This window comes from Thermobia domestica, chromosome 5 (genome assembly GCF_964235325.1).
Source record: "Thermobia domestica chromosome 5, izTheDome1.hap1.1, whole genome shotgun sequence".
NCBI lineage: Eukaryota > Metazoa > Arthropoda > Insecta > Zygentoma > Lepismatidae > Thermobia > Thermobia domestica.
This window is the reverse complement of record NC_137458.1, coordinates 194,705,552-194,725,437: the sequence shown is the minus strand read 5'-3', so window position 1 is coordinate 194,725,437 and position 19,886 is coordinate 194,705,552. Positions and strand designations below refer to the sequence as shown.

Genomic DNA, 19,886 nt, shown 5'->3' with positions numbered 1-19,886 from the left:
AGTGTTTCGAACTGCTTATACCAATAATTATGGATTTAAATCTTTTCCGGAGTTTTCCAGATGCGTATTTCTCTTACTTCTTCAACTTTTTGATCTACAATTTCGTAGTTTCCCACTGCTTTCCTTCCTTTGGTTATATAGGTGTCTTTTATCCATTTTCCTTTAATTCCTGTCGGTGTTCTGTTTTCAACAGCTGTTTACAGTACTTTTCTATCGCTTCTTCTCGTGTTTGTCTTGCCTTGTTTTCAGTTTCTTGTAAAACCTATTTTCCTGTTTGTGTAAGTAGTATGCTATCCATTCCACTTCTTAGACCTTCTCAGTCTACTATTGTAAACATTAAATTCTACGTATGGTATAGTTCTAAGAAACTATTATTATTATTATTATTATTATTATTATTATTATTATTATTTACCTTAACGCCTCACGGTTATGCTCTTTAGGCTAAAGGAGATCGATGATTAATAAAAGTGAAAGATTGTGAAATTAAAGTTCTTGTGTTCTACCAGGAATCAAACCCAACACCACGTGCACAAAAGGTACATGCACTACCTACTAGACCTACGAGGAGACCTTGCAGAGAATAGAAACTAACATACAAATAAGATTTTCCACAGATTACAATGTTATCTTTAGATTCTCCTATACTTTTTCATGTCTGTCGCTCAGATTTCGTATATAGAGGGTGTTTCAAAACAACACTGACAACGTTTGGGATGTGATTCCTAACACCAAAATAAGACCAAAGTATAGACCAACCTGGGTGCACAAATGCTTCCTTTCGGAGTTATAGGCTGCCGAAAACATGAAAAAATGGACTTCAGAGGTCCATAGCTCCAAAACTATGGGACCTACCGTAGTCGGATCAAGACTTTACTTAGGAACCAATATGTGTTCTATGCAAAAATACATGTTTTAGAATCCTAAGGTAATCACGCAACAATTTTTGTACAGGCAATTTGGTTACGGAAGTACTTACTAACTACTACTATAAAAATTGTTGCGAAAGTACTGCAGGATTCTGAAACATATATTTTTGGATAGAGCACATATTACTTCCTTAGTAAAGTCTTGACCCGACTAGGGTAGGCCTCATAGTTTTTGGAGCTATTGGCCTTTAAATACATTTTTTCATGTTTTCGACAGCCTGTAACTCTGAAAGGAAGCATTTGTGCACCCAGGTTGGTCTATACTTTTCGTCTTAGTTTGGTGTCAGGAATCACCTCCCAAACGTTGTCGGTGTTGTTTTGAAACGCCCTGTATATGTCTACAAACTCGATTGTTGGGTGAGAACGTTTATCTTGTGAGACTCAAGAAATTCAGACGCTGAACTTTCTCGCCCACCATGCAACTTAAACATTGTTTCTTCGACTAATACAATGTGTATACTAAATAAATATAGTAATAGAAATAAGAGTATATTTCCAATGTGCACGCCTCAAGAGTATTGGCATTGTGTGAGAAAAAACAGGATTTGTCAAGTAGTATTTCCCATGCGTGAGTGGTTAAAGTCGTGGCTTCATAACCGAGAGAAAGTTGGTTGAAATTCGTCTAAGACAGTTGTGCATTTTTTAGTTCTTTATTCTCCAAATGTTACGATCTTTCTCTACCTGCGCAAACATCTGATTCTCCAAAAACAGTTCACCTTAATTCGACTACTCCGGGTGTGATACTTGCAGGTTCGACTGAGAAACTCTGATTCTTTCCCTTTACAAATCCTCAGAATGTTGACAGTGACTGATAACTTGTTTCTCCAATTCTAGCTTTACATATATGAATGTACCTCTCTCTGTCCCATATTTGAATCTCTCTCCCTCCCTCAATGCCGATACGAACTTACATTGTCTAGAATCAAACCTCGAATTCTTCGAACCAGATGTAAGTGCTCTACTAATAAGCCATTGTGATTCATTACAGTTGGTTATTAGTAGATTCCAGATATTTAAGCCCTTCAAACATGAGACAGACATAAAAATCAGCAAAATAGGCAATTTAAAATGGGCATATTAACGTAGCCACAATACATCAAAAGTATTCAATAACTATATCAACATTTGTACGTAATTACGGAGAATGAAAATAAATTAATCATTACAAAAGAGTCATTTGTTTCAGTAATTTGTACGTAAATGAGTTCAACATCGAACCAGAGATGTAGCTAGGCCTTACACGCTATCTAGAGAGATTACTCTGATTTTTTTTTTCCCTGTGAGTTCACATTTTTAATGGGCGAAATAACTGCGATTATAATTTTCCAAATTTAGGGCTTCGCGCCTGCATTAAAGACTGAATCCCGCTATACCTAGTGCCGTTATTAACAACTTCCATAGATTAGAGATGGAGTAATATTCTTGCTTGATGTGATATGAAGTCTTTGCAGAAGAAAGAAAATAAACGCAGCTCTGAAGCTATGTGAACATTTTCTAATATACGTTTACTTAGGCCCTAAACAAACATTTGGCTCTAAAGGCATTTAAGAACGAACAATCGAAAGAGAGATTTCTAGACCGTACAGAAATGTTAAACAATTTTTCATAACTTTTCTCCGTTCCTTTTCAGCACCAAGGCCATACGAGAGGACATCTACTAACTAAATGTGAGATTTTAATCACACCCAATCCCAGTAGGAATCGAACCAGGGTCCCCTGTACCTGAGGCGAGTACATTAAACATTTCATCACGGGTAAACCAAAACAGATTTATTACCAAACAGATTAAATTTGTCACCCTTGAAACGAACTAATCATTTCAACTCTATTCAGTTTCTTTTAACTCGTATCCTCGGTTAGACACATATGCTTAGTAAATGTGTACAATAACTTAAGTTTCTTCTTGAGTTTATACTCCAAGTAATACTATCTTTTTTAAAACAAACCTCTTTGTTCGGAAATAGATTCTCAAACGTGCGGAAGTCTGAAGGATACACTGTAACGTTCGATTGCATCGTTCCAGGTGAATTTCTTTCTCAGTAGAAGGAGAATACTACGTCACAGTAGCAATGAATTGATGAAGATTGCTTTAGACAAAGCAAGGGAAGTGGAAGGAACTGAAAACCAGATATAACTAATGACTTGAAGATCTAAGTTGGGTTGCATATGCACCTGCAAAACAATATATTTTAGCAATTTCAACGCAAAGTCCTGTATCAATTTCCTTCTGTAGCGCGGTCTCTACATCTAAAAGCATTTTTTTCTCTTTCGTTCTTTTCTCCCGAGGCAAGATAGAGGCAACAATGAAGAAGTTAAATTTGTAATGCAACCGTTTCAAGAAAGGAAAATAAGATTTCTTTTACATACTGAGTAATTTCATTGACATCAGTGGGCAACCTTTTTCTGGTGATGTTACTCAAAGTGTGATTGAACATTTGACGTCATTAGCGTTTCAACTACGTATGTATTCCGTCCGATTTGTCCTGAAGGAAAAAAAAATGTTCGGATGAAAACTGGCTCTCTAGGCTCAGAAAATGGACTTCCTTCCACTGAAGAAAAACAATTTATCGAGCTATCTTGTGATTCGATGTTCAACATGCTGCTATTATTATTATTATTATTATTATTATTATTATTATTATTATTATTATTATTATTTCTTTTATTAAGTGGTGCTTTGATTCCAGTTCAAAGCTGTTCTTCCTGAAATTTCCAAAAGAACTGTAAGACATCTGTTACCATTTTCCATTACATGTCTGGGCGGGACATTCTTCTCTCGCATGTACGAAAAATGACAATGTATTTATTTTTAATGTAGTCTGAAATTATCCAGTTTTGATCCAGACATACGGAAGCTGTGACCTGAAAAACAGCATTACCCATCACATTATGTAAGTATTGCATTCATGTTAGGCCTAATTGGTAGAATTGTACTTTTACGAATATCTTCATTTATAATGGTATTTCACTGTTATAAATGACACATTTAGTATTGTAATGTTACGCGATATGAAGTAAGGACCCGCTAGGACATCTTTATTTCATGTGGAAATTCAATCAGTCATCAATGAAAGCCAAGCAGCCTTCAAGAGTTCACTGTCTTATGTTATTAACACCGATATTCTGTTGTACGTCGCTAGCTAACTTTACATTGAAAGATAAATTCACTATTGCTTTGCTGTTATTGAGAAAGTCTATACTTGTAGGTAATTTGTAATAAAAAGTGGTAGTGACCTTTAAGGACCTTCACGCGACGCTTTCAGTTTGCTTTGTTAGATCAATTGCTTCTCTCAATTGGTTCGACCTTACTGGCCCCTCACAGTCAGGCTACTACAAGACATTGTTCGTTTCGTTCGGTTACCCACTAAACGATGTTACAACAAGGAAGTAATGAATATAGAAGTACTTTGTCTCAGGTGAGTCTCTTTTTGGTACGCTTATTTGTCAACGTTAGCAAGCTCATGAGGAAGTTTAAGAATTTTGTGATGAGTCGACGACATGCGGAAACACGAACTTTGTCAATGTCACTTTTGGGTAATCGACCACGCTCAGGAAATCTTGTAGTGTCACCATCTCATTCTGACGTCAGAGGAACAATCCGGTCAAAACCAATTGAGAGAGCACGATCTAGGTCTTGTAAGCTTAAATACGACGCGGGACACATCGGAGTCTCCCTGCCTTTGGTCCGGCATGGTTTTTATCGGAGAAGTCTTCATCATGGATATCATCAAGACGTCCCGACCTGCAAGTTATTGGCACTTCGTGGACAGCGCCTAAAAGTTATTGGCACTTCGTGGACAGCGCCTAAACATTGCCTATGGGTAAGAGGGAGAAGATTGAAACTATTTCGAATTAGCGTGAAACTGTTCTAAATTAGTAACTATTCCTTTACTCTACCATCAAATCCTTTAACGCCCTTATTGCTACCAATTCTCAATGAAAATGCATTGGTCATTTTCAAATTATTTTAACACTAAATTCATATTAATTTTCCTAACTAACTTAGCTCATGATTCTAGTCGCCAGAGACTAGTGGTGGAGTCCTTCCCATTAAACGTGTTTTATTTCAAACAAATTTGGTATTGTTATCCCGCACCGCTTACGTGCCTCTCATTTATATACAGACAGTCAAGTCGTATCGGAACAGTAAAATTGTAATTTATCAGTTCATTTTATGATGTATAAAATATATTTTAAAAAGTAATTATTGATTTCTTGGGAGGCCTCAAAGAATCAGCAGCTGCTACAAGGGATCCGTGACATCAGAAAAACTGAGAAACTGATACATCTTTGGTGGTATATTCATAGAATATAATATGAAAAGAGCAACGAGAAAACTACGGGTAACTAAAGCGATGCTTAAGAAGATTGAAGAACGCAGAAGGGCGAAAAGCACGGACATCAAAGAATACAGAAGACTGAATAATGAATTGAGGAGAAAGACATACAAAGCCAAAGAAAAGTACATGGAACAGATATGTGAAGAAATAATGGAACTTTAACGGCGCGGCAGATATGATTTGATGTGTCTGAAAGCACAACAATTAGGAAGAAAAGCCAACAAATGCATATGCATATGCATATTTGGAATCGAAGATCAACAAGGTTATGTAGTCACTAACCATCAAAGAATTCTTAGTTCGGGAGGAATACATAAAAGATATATATGACCAGAAGAACCGCCCCACAGATATTGCGATCGAAGCTGAGGAAGAGGTGGATGATGAAGAAAAGGGGCGACCAAGTATATTGAAAAGTGAAGTAGTACAAGCCACTGGAGACGACGACATACCAACAGATTTGCTCAAAGGATTAGGAATCAATGCAATGAAAGTATTGACTTCACTTATTAACAAGACTTACCTGAGTGGAGAATGGCCAAAGGATTTTCTTGATGTTACAATGATTGCATTACCCAAGAAAAAGGAAGCAAAGAAGTGCAGCGATCACAGAACCATTAGTCTTATTTCCCCACATTGAAAAGACAATTGCACGCATACTAAACAGATGGCTGGAAATTAAGATAGAAGAGATGTTGGACGAAGATCGATTCGAATTCCAGAAAGGAAAAGGCACCAGAGGTGCCAATGGGATGATGAGAATTATCTTAGACCGAGTTCTGGACGTAAAGGAAGAGTTGTGTTCGTTTATGCTTCATAGACTGGCAAAAAGCTTTCGATAGGGTCAACTGGACGAAACTTTTGCCAATACTTAGAAATTGGGATCAACTGGAGAGACTGACGGCTAATTCGCAACCTATACATAGGACAACGAGTCAAGATGCGCTTGAATGACGGAGAAACCAATAGTATGGAGATTGGAAGAGGAGTCAGACAATGATGTAGTATGTCGCCCCAATTATTCAGCATTTATAGCAAATGGTTGATGAGGGAAGTATCAATGGGAATTGGAGATTTCAAGATTGGAGGACAGATGAAAGCGGTCAATTTTTCACTATAAGAAATGCTGATAAATAATCATGTATTATTCTTAACTGCACAGAAACAAATTATGGCTTGAAGAAACCATTTTAAAACATACTCAAAATTTTGATTTACTACTTTGAAACCCAAATTGTTTTTCAAGCTCAACGGTTATTTATTCAGATGTATAAATGAATATTCCAGGAACATGCGGCAGTGCCACTCCGAACAAGAAACCTCAGCGCATCTTACTTACTATAATATTAAGGAAACGCAATTCTTTTACATTATATATATATATATATATATATATATATATATATATATATATATATATATATATATATATATATATATATATGTAAAATTCTATCTAGCCTACTTTATTCTTCGTTTAAATGAAAACATTTCTTTGAAAATCTATTACTTTTGGTGTTTATTATTTTCAAGTGCATGGTGCAGCTCGTAACATAATGAAATTAATCGGTAAATTTATAACAAAATCATGGATAATTTATATCCAGGTTAAAGATTACATTAAAGAGATTTATTATGAATCATGTTAGCATACTTTATATAAGTTCCAGTTATGTAGCTAATCTTTTTAATGAAGAATTTTTTCTGCCTTCAACGCATGCTTATTCATTTATTTATATATTTATATATGTCATACGTTGGAATCTATGCCTGGTTTTCTGCATTCAGTTAGATTTCTGAATTGAACACTAAGGCTAGTTTTAGACGGAAGCATTTATCGTAGCATTTCTCGTAGCAAAAATCGTATCATCGATATCCTACCGTGTAAAGTAGCAAATGCTATAGCATTTCCCATGCCATGGCATATCCTATGGCATTTCTTGTCGATAGAACCTGCTCTATTTCGTAGCATTTTCCACAGAATTTCTGCTCCGATTGCAGCGCCGTGGTGTGTTAAAAGGAAGCGAAAGATTGTGTGTCAAATATCCATGCTCTTTGTTTTGTGTGGGAAATTGAATTGTAATAAAGAAAAATGAGGGAGATGGGATACGATTATTATGTTGATTAAAAAATACGAGAAACATCCTTGTTTGTACAAATTAAAAGCGTACAGTTTCACTATACGAATCCACACAGAAATTCATTTAAAAAAACTTTTCGTTTCATTTATTGTACCTTCAGCAATCATTTCTGAGGTGTGCTCTTGCATTCTCCGGTGCAGGTTCACTTTAACAGGTGGCAACGTGTAGTTTTACTATACGGATCCATAGTATAAGTAGTAGTAGTAGGAGGAGGAGGACGAGGAGTAAGTAGTAGTAGGAGTAGTAGTAGTAGTAGAAGAAAAAGTAGTAGTAGTAATAATAGGAGGAGGAGGAGGAGGAGTAATAGTAGTAGAAGTAGTAGTAGTAGTAGTAGTAGGAGGAGGAGGAGGAGGAGGAGGAGGAGTAAATACTAGTAAGAGTAGAAGTAGGACTACTTAGTAACAGTAGCAGTAGATGCAGTAATAGTAATAGTAGTAGTAGTAGTAGTAGTAGGAATAGGAGTAGGAGTAGGAAGGGGGAGTAGTAGTAGTTGGAATAGGAGTTGTAGTAGTAGTAGTAGTAGTAATAGTAGTAGTGGTAGTGGGAACGGGTTAGAAGCCCCGAAGGGGTTGGTTGGGTTCTGTTCTTGATACAAAATGGGGAAATTACATACTTGCCAAAATTTTGTGGCAGCTTATTGAAGATTACGTGCATTTCAGGTTCGACTTTAATTTCTATATTTCCACGTAAATACGCATTTCAGATGTAAGTGCACACCATATCTCCATTACTTATACACTACTCTATTAAAATATTAGAAATTTCTTCTGTAAATTTTAAAATCTATGGATCTGTATAGTATAACTGTACCGTTAAAAGTCCTTTGTATCATAATAAGCATATGCGAAAAAGGGTTTTAGAAGAAATAGTGACTGAACTATCTGTTTTTAGTTTTGGAGCCATAATTGCGCTCTTCTGCAGTGATTTGTTTCCTACGTCACGACAAAATGCTTATCAAGATGCTACCGTGTAAAAGCACAATATACTTTTGATGCCATAGAATATTATACGAGATTTTTGGCAGCACATCTGCTAAGAGAAATGCTATGATAAATGCTTTCGTCTAAAACTAGCCTAAGAAACATCCCTTGCCAATTAATGGCAACAACTTAAAGCGCATTTCACGTTACTTTCTCTATAAATCATAAAGATTTTAAAATAGTGAGCTCGACAACACATAAATGCCCATTTTAGATAGGAATAATTGATTCACATTCGCTCCAACATAAACAAAATGATTAACATTATTTTTGAACGAGCAATATAATCATATTCACTAGTTATGTTCCATATTATCATAAATATACCTTGATAATAATGGCTTTTCGATCCTTACATCCTTCCAAGCACATAAAATTAACAATAATACAGTTAATAATAATAACGTACCTAACCTGACATACTATACTTATACTAGACCTAGAATATACCTAACCTAGCTAACTTAACCTATTTTTTGCTACAGAAAATCCCATTTATCACTTATACATACAATAACCAAATGCTGCTCATAGTAGATCTTATTGTTCCGTAATAATGCATAACCAGCGCATAGATTACATGAATCACACACATACATATTATTACAGGGCAAATAAGAAAAGGTGATATTGCTTAGTTTACCGCTACGATTCGATTTCATACTGATTAATGATGAATCCTAATACTCAAATTTTCTTCGCATGAATCCCAGATCAATGGGAAACTACTCTATCGAGAACGAGCTGCAAGTGTGGAATATCAATTCTACCTAAAGTGATCTGGTGAGTATCGTTATCCTATTTCAATAATTTCGTTATGTAACCGCTTGTGTGCCGTTGTAGTTACGTTCCTCGCATGATTATATAGATATGAACTGGTCTCGCTAGATCATATTCCGCAACATCTTAATAATTCAGTGATAGGGTGTTTAGCCTATCGCTTAAGAAGCAAAAATTTAGACATGTCCCCTTTATAGTCTACCCAGATATGTGCCACCGCGAATGTAACTTAATTAGCCATAGTAGCACCACATACTTCCTTTAAACTTCAAAGGAACACATACAATAAACTTATAGTGAAGTACTTCAAGTTCACCTTTACGAAGCTAAAAAATGTAAGAAACAGGTTCTTTCAAAAACATTACCAAAAACGGCGATCTTCATTTCTTTTAACTTCTGGTTTTCTGCCCCTTAAGTCTAAATTTATATTACCTTCATCATCACCTTGGCCCTTTTAAATTTCTAAAAACACTATTAATATCGAAATCAGCTTTTAGCAGGTTGAGTACAAATATATTCTTTCTGAGATTAAAAAATAGATTTTCCGGGCCCGAGCTAAACGACGAATTATGTATGTAAATGCATATTCTTCTCTAACTGCACTCACGCCATCTAGTGACTCGAACAGTATAACTATGGTAATAATAATTTAGTTACTTATCATTAATTGTTATTATGATATTTAAATCCTCCTTTCTTATTAAAGAAAGTTATCCTTACCTCCATTTCAAGTTTACTATGCTAATTTTTGGTAAACAGAATCATGCTGTATTTCGTATGTCATTTGTTTAATGTAGCGGATCGAGTTCCTGCTATGGCCATACACACGTAAGTTACATACTATCGTTTTTGTTTACGAAATCTCATGTAGTATTAAAAAAAATCGTTGCTTAAAACTATTGACTATATTAAGAATTAATTTTCGGCATCATATATTATACAAATCTTAATCATTTTCCACTTGAGTGACATTTTAGATATGTATATCAAATTTGTTTACATTCTCAAGTTAGGCTTGTATATGATAGATCGGTACGTGAAATTTACATGGTTATCTTTTCTTATACGAAGGTTTATGTATTCATATTTTTTTTATTGGCATACAAAATAGCGTCCTATTTAAAAAAAAAATAATTTAGAGTGCAACGGATAATTATTCATATGTTTTCCCAACATATCAATGTAATGTCTGCATACGTATGGCACATCATCTATCACGACCATTTCATATCTATACCGTATTCGTACAATACCTTTAACTAGATTTATATCTTACCTACTTCTGTATTCACTTAGCGCAGGTCACCATTACGCACTCAACAAATAAACAACTTGTATTAAGTGCAGGTCAACATTAAACGCGCAAAGATAAACAAACTCTTATACTTAACCATAAACATACTTAAGATTACTTATTGATTTTGAATGATACGATTTGCTTTTACCAAAAGCAGGTCATAACAAAATCATTAACAAGGTCAGGTATGCAGATGATACGGTTATTTGCTAGAACGGAAGGAGGACTACAGGAGACGATTGACAAAATAGTTGACACTGGAAACTATATGGAATGGAAATCAACGTCGAAATATCGAAAGTCATGAGAATATCCCGTGGAAATACGCCCTTACGGGTCAGAGTAGAACACAAAGTACTTGAAGAGATCGACCATTTCAAATATCTGGAAAGTATTTTGACGAAAGATGCGTACTGCATCAGAGAGATCAGGTCGAGAATTATCATTACCAAAGAAACATTCAACAAGAAAAGGCACTCTTAACTAGCAGCCTTAATATTGGACTAAGGAAGAAATTGGTCAAGTGCTATATATGGAGAATTGGACTTTATGGTTCAGAGACTTGGACATTACGAAAGTTAAAGAAATGTTTAGAGAGCTTCGAACTGTGGTGTTGGAGGAAGATGAAGAAGATAAAATGAACAGAAAGAGTAACAAAAGAAGATGTTTTAAAACGGATAGGAAAGAAGAGGACGCTTCTAGCCACCACCCTTCGTAAAAATGTCAACTGGATTGAACACATCTTGCGAAGAAATTGCCTTCTTCATACCGCCATAGAAGGAAAGATGGAAGGAATGCGAGGAGTGGTGAGAGAACACAACTGATCGATTATTTGAAAAATAGAAGAAAATACTGGGAGTTAAAAGAGGAAGCTGCAAATCGAGAAACATGGAAAAAACATTTCTAGGCCCAAACTGAAAACTAACACGAAAATAAAAAAATAAAAAATCTCATTAGCCCCAGGACCTGCCAAAAGGCAGAATACTAATACTAATACTAATACTAATACTACTACTACTACTACTACTACTACTACTACTAATAATAATAATAATAATAATAATAATAATAATAATAATAATAATAATAATAATAATAATAATAATAAGCAATCATCTTATATACACTATGTAGTTTACTCCATGTAACTGAAGATAGGGAAAATTCATTTCCCTGTGTAAAGAACTGTAGGAATTGGCAAGGATTTCTTGTCAACGAGAATTCACATTATGTTTCAAACATTTAACTGGGACAGGCCTGATACATGTTCCACATGCGAAATAATGCGTATGGTGACTCATCAACTGAAAAATAATTGTAATTAGGTTATATTAAGGAGAAAACTGCATTAACTATTTCTATCAATTTGTGCGCGCAATTGTCTAAAGAAAATATATAGTACTTCTCCTCAATATTTCTAGCCATTTATGTATCACAGCTGATTCTCTACCGCCAGAAACGTCCGATGACCTAACTATTCTTGCGAGTACTTTATGGTGGTAGTTGAACTAACCGACCATAGCGTATGAGTAGCATGAGCTATTATGCGTAACAATTCGTAAAAAGAATGTTCAAGTATACCTTGGCGACCAAGATAAATGGAAAATTTAAAAACAATTACATTTTCACATCTCACGCATAGTTTTGAAACACATACTGAGGGAATAAAAACTGAGAAAATAATTTTTAACCTAATCATGAGCTTATTAAAAATAAACTTCAAAAAACACTGAATGAAATCTTGAACTTTACTAATAAAAAAAAAAAGTTCCTAAAGAAATAGTTAATATCAAGTTAGTACCAAAAAAATGTGTTAAATTTTCGAGCTTAGATATAGAATTGTATGGGATAATATATTGGATTAGTGCGGCTGAAATATACGACTAACGAAATATGTCATTTTCGAAGTTCAAGAGAAACTACAATTTTGGTTAGTCCAAGTAGTTAGTGGTATACACTTTTATTGTCAGCCAGCCAACGAATGAAATATATGACGAAAGAAGTCTGTCATCTGCGATGCGAAGGTCTTCAACTGTACGTTAGACCATCCGGTCCTCAAGAAGTTCCTCCTTCGGTCACTGGGAAAGGTGTCAGGAGGTAGTACCGGCCCTTATGGCCTTAAATCCATCAAACATATGAGGAATAACGTCCCTCGGCGTCGCCGAGTTAGCAAGCACACTATTTGCGGAAAGTATTTTCTAAAATATAAAATAGCAAATGGGCTATAAGGATAATCCATACATTAATTTGTTCTATAATTATCTCAATTATAAAGTTAAGTTTTTTATTCATTCAGTGCATTTTGAACTTTATGAAGGTCTTACGTTGAATGTTGTTGTATATCTTAACGTAAATTCATCTAATTCGTCCAAGAAAAGTCCAAAATCTGATAAACATCACTTTCAATGTGATCACCTCAGTTGTGCCAATAATATACTAACAAAAAGCTTAAAAACTCAGGTGGGTTTTAAGGTGGATTTTTCAGGTGGGTTCAACCCCGGCGGGATTTTTCGGGTTGGGCCCACCTGTGGAAACCCCGGTGGCTCCAAAGGTCATTTTCTAATATTGCTTTACAGGCACGAAATTTCACAAACAAATGGGATTCTAACTTCATTCACCACTTCTGGTCCACTGTTGCTGTTTCTTGCAGCTTGATTTGAGAATGTCTCAGTGGTTATTCATAAAGAAATATCCCTCACAATCATCTGTTCTGAATACTGCACTTTCAGAAAAACTATTCAACAGCACACTCTCTCGAGTGACTGAAAACCACAGACCGTTTTCTGACCATCTGCGGAGTTTCTGAAGCCATACGTGTGACAACAGTCCACTCATTTCTTGAGTGACAGAGTGTGGTTACCGATCAGACACCACACGACGTCTTAATTGCATCAATCCAATAATATGAAATAAGTCATGGCAAAAGTCATGGTTGGGGCAAATGTCATGGCAACTATTTTTTTTTTCCTTCCAGATATGTGAGCGGATTACAAACTTCTATGTGTCGTGTGGAAGTTCTGCGGGCATAGTGTGTATGCAGAACAAAAGATGGCTCTGTGATAGCTGGTAGTAGCACAGCGAGGACTGTGAAATCAGTCAGTTGGTGAGTGTCGTGCGAGATAGAAGTAACCCGTATTGAGCAGCGCGCTTACATCAAAATAGCCGTTCTCCGAGAGAGAAATGCGATGGAATGTCACAGTGAATTAGTGGAAGCCCTTGGGAATAATGCCCTACCATACCGGACAGTAGCACGGTGGATAGGAAAGTTTCAGCAAGGACGTGTGTCAACGTTCGGGACGTCCTGTCAGTGAGCGGACCGACATGGCACGTGCCGTCATCGAGCAGCTCCTGGATGAAGACAGACGATGGACGCTACTGGAGTTGGCGGAGGCAAGTGGCATCGAGAAACACACCGTCCACAGAATATTGCGTAATGAGCTGCAACTATGCAAAATCGCATCGCGGTGGGTACCGCATGCACTGACGGAAGTTCAAAGGTGGATGCGCTATGCAATATGCTCCGACAATCTTGCACGCTAGCAACAGGACGGCGATCAATTCTTGTCACGGATAACGCCATCGATGAATTTTGGGCCAGGGCATACGAACCAGAACTGAAACGTCAGTCCGCGGAATGGCAACATACTGCATCACCAAGGAGGCAGAAGTTCCGTCAGAATCCTTCCCCAGTCAAATTGATGGTGATTGTCGCGTATGACGTCAGGGGTGTCACTGTTTGCCGCTTTGTTCCACATGGCAGAACAGTGACCGCACAGTACTATAGGGACTTCCTGGTGTGACAGGTACGACGTAGCGTTCGGAAGAAACGTCCGGATCTTGTGGACAGTGCAATAATCCTGCACGACAATGCAAAACCACATAAAGCAGTGTGTAGGGCAGCTACTGCAACGTTGGGGATGGGAAGAATTGGAGCACCCACCGTACTCTCCTGACATTTCGCCCTGTGACTTTGATCTCATTCGAAAGATTAAGAAACCACTACGTGGTAGGCGGTTTGCAACACGCGAGGACATTCTTAATGCTGTGCGCGAACAGGTGACCCGATTCACACATGGTGCGGCAAATGCTGAGGCGGATGGTATTCAGCGCCTCCCACATCGTTGGCAGCGTGTGGTGCAAGTAGCAGGGAACTGCTTTCAGGGTCTTTAGGCCCAGGTTTGTCATGTCAACTGTATGCGTACTGTGTTGTCATTCTTTTGCACCGTGAAGGCCATATTGCCCTGTGTACTACCGTAATAAATTAGTGTTACGATATTTCATTGCTATTCATTGTGCACACATGTAGATAATACCTTGTCCTTTCGTCTGTATATGTCACATTTTCCAACCGGACTGGTATCTCAAGAAAAAAATAAAATAGTTGCCATGACTTTTGCCCCAACCCTCGTATATAAACAAGCACATTTAATAGATATTTAACACATTATGAAAGTTAGAGAAGTAACATATTTTAAAAAAAGATAAACTGATTGAAAATATTATATTACCTGTGAATGAGGTTCGTCAGTGGCTCAATCAATTTTTTCCCCAATCTCGGCTCTAGAGGCGTAAGAGCACCAAACTTGAAAAACAAAAATAAAAACATATTATATATATAATTAAATATAACTTGTGTAAATTATAATACTCTTAATTATTATTTTATTTGTAATCTTCATCACATTCATAACCAGTGTAAGCAGTGCCTCATGCAATTATTCACTTAGTAATTATGTTATAGTCATACATTTCTAGAATCCTTTATGATGTAAGTCGCTTGAATAAGAGTCTTATATTGTCAAAACATAGCTAAGAAAAATAAAAGGCTTTATTGGAACATGATGTATGAGAATTTAATTGCATACAAAAAAATAAAAATACTGACAATATTTACACTAGTAAACACAAACTCCTTAAGGCTTTACACTGTACAAATCTGAAATTCTTCTAATTCATTTTGTGTTAGAACGAAGGTGAAGATGTTCATGATGTTTTTCCAATTTCTTTTCAATATTTAATTTTGATTCCTTCGCTCGAACGAAAAAGATTTCTCGTATCTGTTTTTCTATGATTGAAGACTTTTGGATCAAATGTACTTTATCGATGTTCTGTTTTGTATCTTCTAGGTGTTTTGAAGATCCGATGTTGTTTCATAGTGTGTGTTTGTGTGCTACGTATCGTCAAGTCTAGGGTGCAAATATGATTAAAATTGTCAATATGATAATGTAACTTTTCTCTCTCTTCTTATCTTTTACTATACTTAAGTGGGCATCCTGATCTGCCTCTATTGAAGATTACGAGATAAAAGAAAAACAGAAGCCCTTCAAGATTTAAATCAGAAAATTGGCCTGTTTCCAGATTGGGACTGAACCCACGACGTTTCGACTGCGAATCAACATTCTATCACTAAGCTAAACACAACTACTTTGCGATAATTACAATAAACAGTATTTCTACAACGTGTAATACTGGCTTATTAGATTTAGGAAGCAAGATATACAAACAGCTCTCCGTTGACAGCTCAGTTTTCCTATGGTTGAACATCGCTCATTGGTATGTGGTATAACCATGAATGTCCAAATCAAGCGGTTTATTTAATGTTATTTTATAAGGTTAAATGTTTGTTTATCCTCCATAACCGTGAGTTCTCTCAGAGTTCTCCCGTTTCCTACCATATTATCATTTCACAATTTTTTTCCGTTGCCATTCACCTTCATTAATCATTTGTTTCCTTTAGCCTAAAAGGTATAAGCATGGAACGTAAACCAAAAAAATTCCTATCATTTCATTTTTTGCCTTTTATAGAAATTCACACTGTTGGCTTGATACACTTATAGGATAGGTATGTCATCCTTCTAAGTAGCTTTATCGAGGAGATCATATAATTCACTAATAATTAAAATAAGCGTATTAAGGGAACTAGATGAAATGCAAATACTTCGCACGGGAAGAATAGGTTCATGGGAAATTTTGAAAGGTCTATTCGAAAACCTTTCCTTTTTACGGTCGGAAAAAAAACTGAATTCGACCAGTTATATTCAAAAATACACTTCACATGACGAAGCTTTTATTCTTTGCGAGAAATTATAGCAACTTTCTTTTCGCATCAGGATGGTGACTTCATTCAAGGCGAGTTGATTGAAAAGCACCAAGCTAGCCAAATGCTAATTATGTTCAAAAATTAATTTGAACTGTTCAAACGTTTTCAAATTTTGGGCATTTTATGAGTACGAAATGGGAAATTAAAATATTTTACGAATTCATCCTTTAACAACGTTTAGAACAGAAATTTTCGAAAACCCTGGAACATGTGGTCACTTTTTTCATCATTCTAGCATGAGATGCTTGTGAGATATTTAATCATGGATGTATATGGTAACTTTCTCAAGATACACACTTTAAAGTGATGTAAAAACCCGGATAGGGTAAAGTGCTACGTTCGATAGTCTATTTCACACGTTTCTATAGTTTTTTTGTAATGATGAAACAAACAACGTCAATGCCAGAATTATATACTGACTAAAAGTTATACGAATTTCTCGCTCAGAAGTGGAATTTCCGATGACGCTAGGGCACATATCCAGTTGCATTTAATAAGAATTTTTAGCAAAGTTTAATCTCTCTAGAAGTGGAATTTCGAAATCGCTGAACCACGTAACCCATTACTTTTAATTAGGAGTCTAAATGACAATTGTTACCTCCAACTTCAACGAATCCCCATGTTTGAAATTTTCTGTTTAAGTTTTACGTTCCACAGTTATGATTCTCTGAATAGATATTCAGTAATTTTAATAAAAGGGATCATAGAAACAGCTCCCCTTAAATATTTGAATTTAAAAAAAAGTCTGCTTTCCAATCAGGATTTGAACCCACGTCGTCTTGATGGCAAATCCAACACTCTACCGCTGAGATCAATATAATTTCTTTGCGATAATTCATGAATTAGTATTCCTGGAACGTCTAATGCTCGCCTATCAGATTAGGTAGCAAGGTATAGGGTGCGTTCACAAAGTTCCAAGACTGACTGTTACCCGAGTATGGGCGCGCGCGTAGACCCATTCTACCGACCGGGTGCGGTAGTGCGGGTGTCCAGCTAACCAACCACACGAACGTCAGTTGCCACCAAGACGCGGAAGTGAGTATATAGTGAGTGAGTGAGAGAGAGAGAGAGAGAGAGAGAGAGAGAGAGAGACCCCGTAGAAAACAGTAGAAAATGCAGCGGCATTTGGAGCAGCGTTATGCTGTAAAGTTCTGTGTGAAACTAAACAAAACAGCTACAGAGACTTTTTGTATGATTCAAGAGGCCTACAAAGGCAACGCCATGTCACGTGAAATGGTTTTCATCTGGCACAAGAGGTTCAAAGAAGGCCACGAGGACGCTGAAAACGATTACCGCTCTGGGAGACCTGCAAGCAGCCGAATGAAGAAACTCTGGTGAAAGTGTGTGAACTCTTAAACACTGATCGTCGTCTTAGTGCTAGATTAATTGCCGAGGGTCTACGAGTACGATCCAGAAACGAAACGACAAAGTGCGGAGTGGCACACCCTTTCATCTCTAAAGCCAAAGAAAGCTCGCATGAGCAAGTCACATGTGAAAAACATGCTCATTGTTTTCTTCGATGCCAAAGGACTGATCCACAAAGAGTTTGTTCCTGCCGCACACAGTGTCACACGTCTGTTTTACGCTGGAGTACTCCGCCGCTTGATGGATCGTGTCCACCCAGACATCAAAGCTGATTGGGTTCTTCACCACGATAATGCGCCCTTTCACACGTCGCTCGTCGCCACCGAAGTTTTGGCGCACTTCAAAGCGGCAACACCGGCGCATCCACCCCCATCCGTCCCCACCTCGCTCTCAGCGATTTCTTTTGTTCCCTTGAATCAAGAAAGACCTGTAAGGGAAGCGATTCGACACGATTCCAGCGATTATGCAGTAAGCATATTGAAAGTATTGCTTCTAAAGAGCAAAGAAACTTGGATTTAATCAAATAGATTTCTAGGAATTTTACAAGTCCAAAAACTTGTTCACTATTATAATTTGCAAATGTAAGAAGTCATCTAAAATATTATTCCAATGGTGGAACAGGTACTTAATATTCTTTCAGTAATCTAAAAATCTACTCAAAATTAATTTCGTTTCTGGTTAAGAAATGGAAATTTAAGGAACATGAGTGGAAATCAACTAAGGAAGCTAGACTGGCACTAGGTTTATTATATTTAGCCAATAGAAGGGAATTATTTGAATTGAAAATGTTACATAAGATCTTAGTACGTAAATTGGTAAAATACGCTATTAAGAAACAATATCTTTAATATTATTTACCAGTATACATTCAATTTCTCTGAATGATGTGTGTGTATTGTTTAAGTTGTATTCAGTGGCGTAGCAACAGGGTAGGTAGGGTAGGCATTGCCTACGGGCGCAGAGCGTTTCGGTATATTCGGGGGCACCCCGAGCCCCAAGTTTTCGCTGTCCATTTCCGTACATAAAGTTTTCCTGCGCAATAAGCTTTCAACAGTAATGACAAATTGTATGACCTATAAGATCTGGATTAAAACGAGTTAAAAAGTGTTGCCATGATTATGAAAGACAGCACAATTGCCAGGTATCGCGTCTACACAGAACCTATAGCACGGCCAACAAGAGATGGTCTCTGACGTTTCTTACCACATGCAATGGGACATTGCAGCCCCTACTTTGATACCAGTGTTACCAACCACGATCACTCTGTCTTATACCATTAATTAAATTGCCACTACAGTTGCACCGAAAAAAACCTTGACACACGAGTAGTGGCAATGTCACTGCGAGCTGTCAGACGTTCTCTTACTGGACGCACTATAGCACAAGCACCAAGGGTCGGGCAAACCGAGCAACTGCCCAGGGCACCAACGTCAGGGGACGCCCAAATGAGCACTCCAAAATAAATTTTCGAAATTATTTTCTAATAACACTGTAATAAAATGTAAAATATATGCCAGGACTAGGTGAGAAGGGGCGCCAAAAATACATCTTTTCTTCTTTTCCCACAGTTCGAAATTGTAAAAAGATTCCTTGGATTTTATGATATCGACGAACACTGTGCAGAAAATTATAAAATTTAATACTAAAAGTCCTATTAGAAATTTGATTGACATTAAGAAGTGCAGAGGGTAAGGCTACGATGGAGCAGCAGTGATGAGTGGTCGTATTTCTGGCTTGCAAACATGGATTCAGTAACATGCCAAGAATGCCATATATGTTCACTGCACAGCACATGATCTGAACCTCGTGTTATCAGATGCTGCAAAGTTTACACAGAAGCTGTTATTCCTGTGCTACTCTACAAGATGTATGTAACTTCTTCGGTAGCAGCGGGAAACGCTGGAAGGCTTTACAAGACTATTTCCAAGGATACATCTCCGGAAAATAAAACGAC

At 36.9% G+C, this 19,886-nt stretch overlaps 1 protein-coding gene across 2 annotated transcripts in view; it reads right to left on the bottom strand.

Moving 5' to 3' along the window:
- Positions 1–19,886, bottom strand: part of g (adaptor-related protein complex 3, delta 1 subunit-like garnet) — an 895,910-nt gene that overhangs the window by 606,728 nt on the left and 269,296 nt on the right. For both annotated transcript variants that reach the window (XM_081759537.1, XM_081759539.1), the window contains exon 7: positions 14,976–15,049. In XM_081759537.1, the coding sequence (XP_081615663.1) occupies positions 14,976–15,049 (74 nt within the window). The remainder of the gene's footprint in view (positions 1–14,975; positions 15,050–19,886) is intronic.